The sequence below is a fragment of the Phragmites australis genome, chromosome 6 (assembly GCF_958298935.1).
Source record: "Phragmites australis chromosome 6, lpPhrAust1.1, whole genome shotgun sequence".
In the NCBI taxonomy this organism is placed as follows: domain Eukaryota; kingdom Viridiplantae; phylum Streptophyta; class Magnoliopsida; order Poales; family Poaceae; genus Phragmites; species Phragmites australis.
The window spans coordinates 31,926,044-31,938,962 of record NC_084926.1 but is presented as its reverse complement, the minus strand read 5'-3'; the positions used below and the strand labels follow the sequence as shown (position 1 = coordinate 31,938,962).

Genomic DNA, 12,919 nt, shown 5'->3' with positions numbered 1-12,919 from the left:
TCCTACAGTCGCTCATCTTTCTTTATCCGAAGAGTCTATTATGTTTCTCCCTGCATTAGCAAAGTCAGTTCACTCCCCCCATCTTGCTCCTCCCGTCTATAACATCGTCCCCGCTGCTTAATCTACTTCTGCCACTCGCTACCTCATTGACCTAGCTTAGCCGATTCTTACCCCCATCCTGACCCTGCCCAACGTTGCCCATGGCTTGTGGCATCCATGTCACCTCACGTCTCTAACCGGCGTCCACTGCTACTGTTGGGCTGGACTACTGCCCGAGGCTCCTCTAAGCCCGGGGAACACACCTTTGAGGCTGACCCCAAAAATCTAACATACCGGCGACGAGAGCTAACGTCAAGCTGTAATCAAACGAAAAAACATTCCATTTCAAGGTTATCTTCTTTTCTCTAATAAAAATATTTAAAAAGTCTGGAGTAAACTAAGTCGCGAGCCCTCGGTAGCCACGAAGTCACGTAACTATCCAACATGAATGTGGATAGCTCTTCTCGCGTTCTGGGTATGCAACTGCATACTGGACGAGTCACGTGAACAAGATGCCACATCTCCACTACCTCCGTCATAACTCTTCTGGAGAAAGCACACTCAAACAATATACCAGGTAACCACATAAATAAGCATTCACGAATGTACGACAAACTTACCAGAGATTTGGCTTTCGTTTTGAGTGCATTTAGGACACAGCTTGTCAAACTAGCACGCATATACAAGCCTAATGTCATAAATACAATCAGCAAAGTAGAAACTACAAAGGCTAGTCACAAACCTTAAACCATCCGATGTACACCAAAATACAAACCAATCAGCAGGACGAAATGCCCCGGGAACAATCAAGCATCAGTTTGTTAAATACAGATCTCTAGGTGACCGACTACCCTATACTAGTTTGAGTAAATGTACACTGCAAACTCAAGCCACATACTTCACACGGCTAAAGAAGCACACGAACAAGCACTTCACAGATTGCGGGCGATTTACTCGCCCAAAACATGCTTCTTATAAAGCGCGAGTATATCCTTCTTGTTAGGATTCCTTAGCTCTAGCAACTGCGCACCAAATCCATGCTTAGTTAGCTCCTCTTTCAGTTTTGCAATGGTGAACTTTTTATAACCATCGGGATTGCCATCTTTTATATCCGTGCTAACTGTAACACTGTCTTCTCCCATATGAACGGAACCACCATCTTCAGTTTGGACATGCTTTAATGGGCTAGTGTTGCTTTTGGTTCTTTTTCTGCTCCTCTCCGGATGATCAATGTCCATATCTTGGACAGAATCCGTGCCTACTTCGTTCTCTCTCAACCTTTTGCCACGAGTAGTGGTCCGGAGCTTGCTATCAAGAGCAGTCTCAACAAGACGGATTGATGTCAGCTCCTGATGGAGTATATCAAGTTTACCTTGGGTGGACTGTAGCTGTAGAGATAAGGCCTCGGCGCGCTTATTGGCTTCAGACCTAGCAGCACGTTCTGTTGCCAAAAGACTCTCAAGGACATGCACAGTACTGGACCTCTGTTCATTGCTACGGCTCAGTAAATCGTCCATTTCTTTCTCCCTCTCAGCAACCCTACTCTCAAGCATGGTAACCTTGGACCAGGCATCGGATTCAGAATTACGCATCCTCTGCACTTCACCTAATAGATTTACTTTGTCCTGCTCTAGTCTGTCAACTTGTCTTTGAATTCTCTCAATAACTGCTACTTTTTCCATCGACAACCGTTGTGCCTCATCCTTCTCTTTCTGGGATGCAATAGCCTCGGTTCGAGCTGCATCAGCCAACTCAGTAGCTTTCTTAGCATCTCTTTCTGCAGATTTGTATCTTTGTTCTGCCTCATCATATTTCTTACATTCAGATAAGAACTTCTCTTGAAGATGGGTTTTCTCTTGTTCAAGCATTCTTGCTTGCTTTTCATATGATACAGCTCTGTCTCTTACGAATTCCAATTTGCTCATTAGTTCTTTGATTTCATCCTTCCAAGCCACAGTTTCCTTGTTATGGCCCTGTGTTTTTGATTCCGCAACCTAAAATGTCATTCAGGCAGTGGAAAACTATCATTCACATAAAACAGAATGCATCAACTCAGGGGAAGAACGAAATGGTAATCACAAAGTCATCACTACCTGCAAGCGCTCAACCAATACACTTTCTTCACTCTCCGCATGTCTAATCTTTGCAATTAATCTCCTTATTTCCTCTTCCTGTCAGTAATAACATGTCACATACATGCACGACAATAATAACAAGCATCAAACATATATATATATATATATATATATATATATATATATATATATATATATAGAGAGAGAGAGAGAGAGAGAGAGAGAGAGAGAACCTTTTCCTCCAAATGTGTAGCAAATTCTGCCCTTATAGCACTTTCCCTTTCTTGTGCGATTTTGTTAATTTGTTCTTGCACTGATGCTAATCTCTCCAATGCAGTTTTAGCCTGCACAGCAGCTGTTTCATATTTCTTCTTCCATTCCGCAGCCTCATCCTGAGCAGAGGCTGCTTGTTCACGAGCTGCTCCCAACTTTCCCTCTGAAGAGCTATATCTAGACTCAATAGATGCCAATTGAGCAACAAATCTATCTTGCTCACCCTTGTGCTGAGAAACAGATTGCTCATACTTTGCCCTCCAATCAGTGCATTCATGTCGTACATGATCAAGTTCTTTAGATATGCTCACACAGCGTTCTTCTAATGTGCTACATTTGGTCCTCAGGTTTGCAAGATGACCACTAAGATCAGCAGAAGCTCTCTGTTTTTCACTTATAGCAGCTTCATAGCGTTTCAGATATTCCGACTTGTGTGCCTCATTAGCTTCAAGTTGCTTCTTTAGAAGTTCCAGTTGGTCTTCATTTGACCGACATCTTAGAGCAAAGGAAGTCCTCTCTGATTCAGCTTCATTTATTAACTTCAAACAGAGGTCCAATATAGGCCCTTCCAAACTGGAAGAAGTATGTTATCAGATTCATGGAGATGCCAATAAATCAACAAGTTGGAATTTAGAAACTGACACTAGAAGTGTAGACATATTCATTCACCCGAAACAAAAAATTGAGAAGAGTGAATGGATGAAACGTAGGATGCTAAGTTATGAACGAAATGGCTCAAGCTGAATTACATTAGTCTTCTGACATTATTATTACCAGATGCCACAATCTATTGATATATGCAAGATTTAATATGCAATTACAAATTGGGTTTTAAAGTCCCGACAATGAACTGTAAAACATAGTAAAATTATCATTTAGAAACATTGTACAATTGTAAGTTCTGGTTTATCTGGAAAAAAACTACAACTATAAAACCCCAGAAAGCAATAAAATTTGCACGAGACAGCAGGTAAATTCATCTAGAAAGGTATACTAGAATGAAAAGAAGCTCCATGAAATAAGTGGCAATAAAATAGACAAAAAATTATGTTTGAATCACTTGTGAGAAAAACATAAGGTGGTGACACAAACATTGAAAATTGTTATTTCTGCTTTTATCTTCTGAAAGCAACTAACTCAAACCGATCATGAGAAACGAGTATGAAATTTCTAAGGCTCGGAAGCAGGACAAACCACTGTCTTAAAAAGGTTGAAAGCATTCTCCATTTGGCTGGGCCAGAACAAGAAGTTTCATATTCCGCGAGTGATGTTTCCAGAACCTGCATAATTTACTATGTTATCCCAACATCAAAAGCAAATAAAGTAACACAGACCGGCAACTAGCAACTCAAATAACTAGTTCCAGAAATGAATACTAAAATGTTGTGCAGGGCCGCAGTCTAAATAGCTCTATGAGCACCTGGTAACATGGACAAAACAATAGACTCTAATGTTCAGTCAAAACTCAAAACGTAAATTGCACATCTAACAAAAATAAAGGCTGAAAAGGAAACAAACAGAAAAACTCCATCCGGCTTATATGTTGTCAATAATAAGATAAATAGATAATAATGGCAAGTTAGACTGGATCACAACAAGGATTCATGCATGTTATACTGAAGAAATACCTGAATCACACTAGAAACTTTGACTCCAGGAGCAGAGCACGCAGCTCGGATCTTCTTCTCCATGTTTTGTATTGCATTTGAGCACTGCTTGTCAGCCTCTAAGAAGGCATTCTTTTTATAATCCTAAACCAATAGAACAGTTGTAAGTCCATGCCAGCAAATCAAGCCACAAGAATAAGAACCAAAAATACCATTAAACCACAACATAGCTGAAAGAATCGTAAAAACTGGATAACTATTATCCTACTCAAGGAATTGAGCAATATTTTCGACTAAATAGTAAAACATTTAACGATGTATGGAAGGACCCCCATCAATTTGAATGTTTAATATACCACACCTCAGCAATTCAGTACGAATTATGAAGTTGAAGCACTATTTGTGTGTGTTGGTGGGCCTTGGAGCCAAGTTTCCATTATCACCATGGTTAGTAAGGTGTAACGTGTAAGGCCAGACGCTTATGTGTTCAGTGGATGAATGGTGAACAACTAGCACCCAATGCGATGTCATGTGTACCAGAACATAGAGATGGGACAGATAAGGGGTTCATCCCATCTCACCCTCACACTACAAATCTCATCCTCACACCACCAATCTCATCTTCAATACTCTCCCTCCACAAATCAGCCACCACCTCCTTCCTGAAGCAGACCATCTTCTCATCCCCTCTGCTTCCCTTCATCTCATGGTTCATGGGACCCCCTCAAATGGAGAGAGTAGCAATCTGCAGCCAGATCCAGTGGCAATAGCAAGGGCTCTGCAACAGCAAGCCAGAGGCAGTAGTGAAGAGGTGGCCATGGCTTCAGATCTGCCAGCCCTGACAACCAGATTAGATTGACACGCCGCCTCCTCCAATCCCCTTCCTCTAGCTTCCTCCCCCTATCTCTCTCTCAAAGGAGCTGTGTGCTCGCCTGAGTGCCCAGACGTTTAAGCGATGCCTATATTAGGTGATGCCTTAATAACCATGATTTTTTATCGAGTCGTGCAATGTATGATCAACTTAATAAACAATATTTAAGTTGAGGCTACAAACTTTCGTATCTTAAGTCTTCTATTCAATGAGGAATATAATAATCAGGTTATATACACTTGAACTAAATGAATTTTGTATTCTCAGGTCACTTGGCACGTATAAAAAGTTGAATATATCAGAACACAAATCAAAAGTTAGTATGCCAACGAGAAATTAGATAGTGGAGCATAAAATTTCCTTGATTAGAATGGTGTATGTCATCAATGTTTGATTGAACTCCACAATGTATTCAAACATCTCTGCCTAATGATGTGAACAGAGTATCGATAAGTTCAATTTATTGCAGTGAACTTCAGTTAACAAAGAAAGTTTATTGTTTCCCAATTGATTACTATGTCACTGATTAAGGTTCGCATAGGACTATAAAATTCACACAAAAATTCAAGCTGAAAACCTTACTTTCCACACTATAAGCAACCAAAGGTCACACACCTAGATCAAATGAGATAGAGCATATCATCATGAAATATTAAACAAACATATGTATTCTCTATGTCGTCAACCAAGAGATGTGAATGAATTCATTAACTAATCAAATACAAGAAAATTCATGTTCCACATAATGGTTACAAGAAAATGGCAGGCATACAGTGTACCTGAAATGCCTTTCTGCAGAAGTTGTTCAGAACTTTCTCATAATGGGCACGTGAAGTACCAGTTCCAACAGCAGCAGAATTGTATGCATCAAGTGCCTTTCTTAAAGCAGCTTCATGTGCATCCCTTAAAGCATCCTAAATTACAGAGTTAACACATACTGCATGTATGAGCATGCACTACACATAATTGACCATTTAACTTACTTCTTCAGCTAATTTGCTGTGGCTGAAAGATGACATGTAGATCTCAGCAGCAGAATCATATGCCCTGCGGCATTCTGCTTCTTCTACACTCTGCAGTCAAATATAGGAGGCAGATAAACTCAAGATGGCACAAGTGAATTATTTATTAAAAAGTAACCAGCTTCAGATGATTTGAACCAATCAATACGGACCACAGATCCACTATTCCGTTACATCCTCAAATTTTCTTAATATTCTTATCTAATAGCATTTGCAATGTACTCCCTCTGTCTCTTTTTATAGTGCGTATTAGGATTTGAACAAGTCAAACTTCGTAAGCTTTGACCAACAATTAGTCAAATTATGTGAATGTTTAGTGTACAAAAGTTGTATCAATATATTAATATTTCACATGTCTTTTAATACGATATTGATTAGCAATTGATAATATATTGTAAGACAAATTAATGGTCAAATTATACTTTTAAAGACTTCTCGAAATCCTAATGCGCCATATAAAAAGAAACAGAGGGAGTACTACAGAGGGTCAGAGGCACAGAAGTATCAATAATGTCCATATCTCACATACAATAATAGCTGATTCACCACCAGACACATTCGCTGTTTAAATTGAAGCCAATGATAGCTAAATTTTGACAGTAATGGATGGACTTCGCAAGTGTTTCATTTGTACCGGAATTTTCACACAATTCAATTCCCATTGACTCCCTAGTTTATTTTCTTACCAAAACATGGATGACCAAATTTTCGCACACATTCTTATAGCAACTGGCACCGGTTGTCTTTCTGTTGAATTTCTTTTTTAGAGTAATCACTATTTTTTAAGTTAAAATTATTAAGCAAGTGTTCATGTAGAAAATAGTTGATATAACATCAATATACAAAGAAACAACATGGTTCCCATATTACTTGTTTCATGCTCAGCATGATTGCACTCAATATGCAGCACTTTACAGACATGCTCTAGTGCCCAGTGCATGGCTCAAGAAACAAAATACCTGCCAAGAGGATGATATTGCAGGCACAGCTCCATTGTTTATTGCATCCAGGAAAGACTGTGTAACACCAGCTAGTACTGGTCCTGTCATGACTGTACCAGCAACTTGCTTAGGCCTTGTCCTCTCAAAAATAAACCTTGTTAATTCGTCCAGTCCGGCTTGAAATTCAGGTCGCATCTTCTCTATCTGGTAAAAGTGATTCCAATTTGAAATGTGCCAAATGAGGAAAAATTACTCTGTCAGTGATATGCATCCTTCCATGATGAAAATATAAGAGCAAGGAGCTTACAGGAATTTGATCAAGACGTTGAAGTTCATTTTCATTGTTCAATGGGCGCACCAATGTGAAACATTCTCTATCAGGAAAGAGGGCACGAATGGACTCACGGATCTAAGACAGTTTGCACAAACATTTCAAATTGTAAATAACAATGCATACAAAAAAAATACAGAAACACATCCTCTAGGATTTTACACAATTAGAAGCTACTGTATGAACTACAAACCGATAAGAATATATTCTGACAGAGTACCTCATTCTTTGAAGATATATCCTTTCCTCTTCCTTCAAGAGGCCTCAGCGCAATTTCCAGGTAATCTCGTGGAGTTATCTTCCTGTCATTCTCAACTAAATCTAGATAGAAATCCTAACAAAATGATAGCTTCTTTAGACTAGGGGGAAACTCCTTTCACAGTTTACCAAAGAAATTATTTAGAAAAAAGTTCTCAGAATCAGGGAAAAAGTTACCCTCAGTAGCCAGATGAAAATAGGTGAAAATTGCCCAAGTTCAGATGCAGACGACCTCCCACCATTTGCCCTCACGCGGATATGCTTGGTCATTTCAGTAACAAGTGAAAGGCGATCAAGGGCTGCCTCATCTATACCGCCCATCTGCAAGGGAGAATAAGAAATATTTCTTCTTCCTTTGAATGTGTTCAATGCCAAGTGATAAAGCACATCGCAACATGAAAGTTCACATTTGTGATCTCCATGTGCTCACATCATCATATATTTCAAATAGGAATGTAAGTATCAACATCATAAAAAAGAGCTCTGTACTGATATAAAAAGGGAGATTGTTGAATATTTTCCCCATCCACCTATCCTTAAGTACACATACCACTCCTAGCACTTAGGGCAGGTACATTGGTACACGTCAACCATCTCATAAGTCGTCTCAAGCAACGCCACATAGGATTTCAGGCGATATGGAGGGAGAGGAGGTGAGAGAAAAAGGTCGTTGTTTTTGCGAAGCAACGGTCTCGTAAGCTAAAATTTAGGATTATGAGACTACTTCCGCGCCATTGTACGAGTTGTCATTACCATGCAACTCACAATATTCATTTGCTCCATGCACAAATTAAGGGGTTGTGGTGTTATTATGAAACAACTGAAAAGACAACCTATTGTTGGGCTTGTCTGTTAAATCATCTCAAGATTACGTGTTAATGCATGAGGTGGTCTATAAAACGGCACCAATGTACTTGCCCTTAGTCCACCTACATCAAATGGCTCATATTTGTCATATGCGAGAGTTAAGTAACGTAGGAGATAAATCGGTTTAGATAAATTAATAAGGAAATAAATTAGAATTAAAAGTAAGTCCAGATTGAGATAAGTTAGGGAGTCCAGATTAGTTAATATTGGAAAGAGTTAGATTCAATTCGGAATTAGGAAGGAGATAAGTAGAGTTGGATTCGGATTCGAATTGGGACTCTGTTAGTTGGCTAGCTATATATAGGTGGCGATAGCTGTGTATTAAGAAGCAAGCAATGATAATTAATCTAAGTCTCCCTCAATAGTCTAAGTCTCCCTCATCTATAGTCTAAATCTCTCATCCATAGCAACTGACGCCACCCGGCTATCCTCCTGGCGGATGTTTATCCCTGTTATGATCTCGGATCATAACAAATTGATATCAGAGCCCATGGCTTCTGATGTTGAGAACAAACAGTTCAAGGCGCTTCTTGCCGCGCAGGAAGAGCGGCTACGGAAGGAGATCAAGGAGGGCTTTACTACCATCAACAATACCCTAGCCGACATCAAGCAACAGCTAGGTGAGGTGGCTTAGCAGCTGGCCGTCGTGTCCTCGCGACTTTCGATGGTGGAAAAGAGCTCGTTGGACGCTACCAACCAGCCATTGATGCTACATAGCAGCACGACCTCTAGTGTGTCAACACCTTCATCGGTGACAACCATCAACATGTCCGGCATCCTGCAAAGTGGTACATCATCTAGTGCAATGACTCCTTAATCGAAGGCAACCCTACTAGCAATCACCACCACGCCACGCCTGCCTCCATTGCTGCCCGCCATCCACCAGCTCCAACGTCGTCTTCCATGGGATGACAAAGGCATGCATCAAGCACGTCAAGGAGGCTCAGATTTCAGTGTCTATCAACAGATGCCACGTGAACGTACTCGTCTGTTCAGGAGACAGATGTCATATATGCGCTAGCATGCACCTTCAATTGTGTCATGCCCAAACATGTTGCGCTAGCGCTACAACCGTTCGTCAACATGGGGATTTCAAGGGCCACAACCATGGCCACTACCCTGCAGCTCAAGGGCGAGCTGCTCAAAAGGAGCGGTGTAATATCATGTGGGAGAGTTAAGTACGATAGGAGATAATCAGTTTAGATAAATTAAGAAGGAAATAAATTAGAATTAAAAGTCAAGTCTAGATAGAGATAAGTTTGGGAGTCCGGATTAGTTAAGATTGAAAGAGTTAGATTCGGTTCGGAATTAGAAAGGAGATAAGTAGAGGTGGATTTGTATTCGGACTGGGACTCTGCTAGTTGGTTGGCTATATATAGTTGGCAATAGATGTGTATTAGGAAGCAAGCAATGAGAATTAATCTAAGTCTCCCCCAATATTCTAAGTCTCTCTTATCTATAGTCTAAATCTCTCATCCCTTGCAGCTGATGCCGCCCGGCTATCCTCCCGGTGGATGTTTATCCCCGTTATGATCGTGTTCATTTTGTATTCTACAACCACAGCTAATGTAAGGCATTGCTCTTTTGAAATCAAACAACCTATATCTATTAACTTTCCTGCCAGCAATAAATAGCATAATAACCAATTATTTTCCCTCTCACATGGTTTTGTTTATATTGAGTGTTCATTAATCCTCTTATCAAATATGCAATTGTATGTAATGGTTAGAAATCACTCAACGCGTTGCCGTAGAAAAAAGAAACTGAAATATATGACTTGTAAAATAATATGTGTATTATAATTAGTATAAGAGTATTTTTTTTACATTATTGGCAACATATTTCTAGTGGAATGTGGATTGCATGTGCCTATTGACTAGTGCTTAGGAAGTTCCAAGCAATGTGACATGAACTTGCGAAATAATTCAGATGGTCATTCCAAAAATTAATTTCTACCGCTATAGGGAACAAAAAATGAACTCTCAAATTGAGGACAAACATTTCAATGACCTTGTTAGAGGCTATTAACATTATCACAACTCAAGAAGCCTAGATAATAGATATGTGATGAGGCATATTTGCTGCAACAAGATCGAAACAATTGTTCTGTGAATATTTGCCGCCCACCTACTTTCCAATAAATATTTAGTTGGCAAGACGTAAAAGCTATTCACGTGTTCCACACTTATAGAAAGCCCATTTTCCTATATATATATAGCTGCTTCTGCTGCTCAACTAGTTATAATGGCCATATGGATCAACTAGTTCAAGTACAAGTGTGAAACAGTTCGAACAATATAGGGATGAACTTGAGGCAATTCTCCAACAAATTTGTGGGAAAGAAGAAACCATTGTGCACACCTGATTATATATAAACATGCTGGATAGTAGGACTGCCAAGGAGAATATCTGAATGCTGTAGGTGCCCTGTTAAAGAGGAAAAATGTCAGTAAAGTTTTTAGTGTTTTTTTTACCAGAAAGTTTATAGTGTTTTCCCTTTCTGTTTCTCTCAGCATCAAGACAAAATAGGATTAAATACATGGACATAGGTGGGAAAACTCAGCATAAGCCATAACATTACAGATGTTTATAATTTAAAGCTGCATGGAAATAAAGTGAGATCACTGGGATATTTCGTACCGTCTGGTCATAGGCATCAATGCCCTCGCTGTCAAGTAGCAAAAGACTATATTCAGTTCCGTCAAGAGCAATTCTCTTTATTGGGGCACTCCACATCCAAAGGCCCTTGGTGCAGGGCCGATGGGTACTTGCTACTTTAAATCCACTGCTCCTTCCTAGAATCTATCACAAACACAGAAATAAGCCTCATTCCTCTTTGGCAGGACATTTGGCAACAATGCAATAAATCTTGATGTCAGAATAATTTTATCAAATCGAACTACTGATGTTTCAAGGCAGGTTGTTCTGCCAAAAGCCCAAAACTAGCAGTTTGGCACGAATGCCTTTACAGCTCGGCTTCAGAGAGGTGTAAATGAAGTCCTAGTACATTTTACAAGGATGTACAGCTATAAGAAACAATGTCACTCTAAACTCAAAGAGACATATCCTTCGACTAGAACTTAAATCACTTGGTCTAAAGACAAAGCCATCCTGTTCTTCTTTTCTCATATTCTTGTTGGTGTCCTCATCCTTACCAGTCCATATCTGAATATGAGCAAAAGGCCCATGTTCCAATAGAGCAGAGAGTGTTGACAAAAGTTTCGCACCAAACATCGGGAAAAAAAAAACTTGTTTATCACAACAATAGAGATAAGCATTGTTTATGAGGTATGTATGCATCGTTTTTGTCATTCTTAATTACAAACAGTAAACTACTAAGCATCTTTTGAGATTTTTTAAAAGGAAAAAAAAAGACAAAATCACATACTTATAATATCCACAACCTTTATCAGCCACCAGTCCAGCACCTTGACCAAAATACTATGAGAAAAATCTATCATTTACATCATCTATTACTTGTGTAATTTCTCTGATGATCTGTAATTTGTAGAACCCCCAAAATACCATCTTTGCTTCCGACTCCAAATAATTTAGTCAGTAACTCGACGTTCATTACACATTCAAGTCGAACCAAAACACTGCCAAAACCAAAATCTTGTTAAACCAGCTCTCCATTATCTCCTTGAAGTAATCGCTATTTCTCCGCATCAAAGGCGCCCATTCTAACTTGTACCGATCCGACACTAGAAAGTTGTTCGATCCAAAACCAGGGCATGAATCAAGAGTCCGCGCGGCGGGAGATGGCGAACCTGGTTGAGGATGAAGCTCTTCCCCTGCCGCGCGCGCCCGCAGACGGAGACGACCCCGACGGGGCCCTTGAAGAGCTGAAGCGTGGACACGGCCTCCGGGTCCATCCGGAAGCGCCCACGCTCGTCGCAGTACACGAGCCGCAGCGGGCGCCCGCCCCCGCCTCCGGCGTCCCCCGCGAACGGGGACCGCGGGGAGGAGGCCGATGACGGGGTCCGCGCCAACGGCGACGCCTCGCCCCCGTCACCCCCGCGGCCGCGGCCGCGGTCCTTGGACGCGGAGCCACGGAGGCCCAGCATCTGCATCATCGCGGCCTCTTGGGCGTGGCGGGGGGCAGGAGGGTCGTCTAGGGTTTGGGGGATTTGGGGTTGGGGGAAGGGGACTGGTGCTCGCGCTTCCCGAGCAGGGGTTTCGCCTGCCTTCCCTTCCCTTCCCTTCCCTTCCTGCGTGCTGTTTCCTTTTTCGCTGGAGGGAGGCACGGGACCATGTCCCCGTGGACGGTTGGTTGATGGCTCGGTCGACTCGCCTGGCCTGGCCTGTGAGAGACAGCTTTGGCCGGTGTGTGCTTTTTGTTTACTCCTTTCCTACCTGGCGCTCGCTGTACGCCTGCATCTTCGTTTGAACTGCTCTACCGCCAAGCTAAGCTCCCCTTTTCCATCTTGCGATTTCAGCAGGGATTGTATGGTTCACATCAGAGGTTTAAATTTTGTTTTCTTGGCACACACGATTACTATTTTACGGTCAGCTAAAAAATACACACCAATGCTTCTAACTGAAATAATAGAATAATCTTGTGAATCAAGGTATTAGTCGACTTCAAGAAGCAGGTTCAAATAGGTTTTTTTTCCGAATCGAGCTATTACCCCT

At 41.0% G+C, this 12,919-nt stretch overlaps 1 protein-coding gene across 1 annotated transcript; it reads right to left on the bottom strand.

Moving 5' to 3' along the window:
- Positions 1–718: 718 nt before the first annotated feature.
- On the bottom strand, positions 719–12,565 carry LOC133922230 (uncharacterized). The gene is made up of 14 exons (XM_062367463.1): positions 12,055–12,565; positions 10,925–11,086; positions 10,646–10,711; positions 7,595–7,738; positions 7,380–7,493; positions 7,136–7,237; positions 6,847–7,032; positions 5,849–5,938; positions 5,645–5,779; positions 4,016–4,138; positions 3,582–3,667; positions 2,348–2,960; positions 2,133–2,210; positions 719–2,033 (listed from the first exon to the last, which is right to left on the bottom strand). Exons 1-14 carry the CDS (start codon positions 12,358–12,360, stop codon positions 990–992), a joined length of 3,249 nt encoding a protein of 1,082 aa, XP_062223447.1. The 5' UTR covers positions 12,361–12,565; the 3' UTR covers positions 719–989.
- Positions 12,566–12,919: the final 354 nt, after the last annotated feature.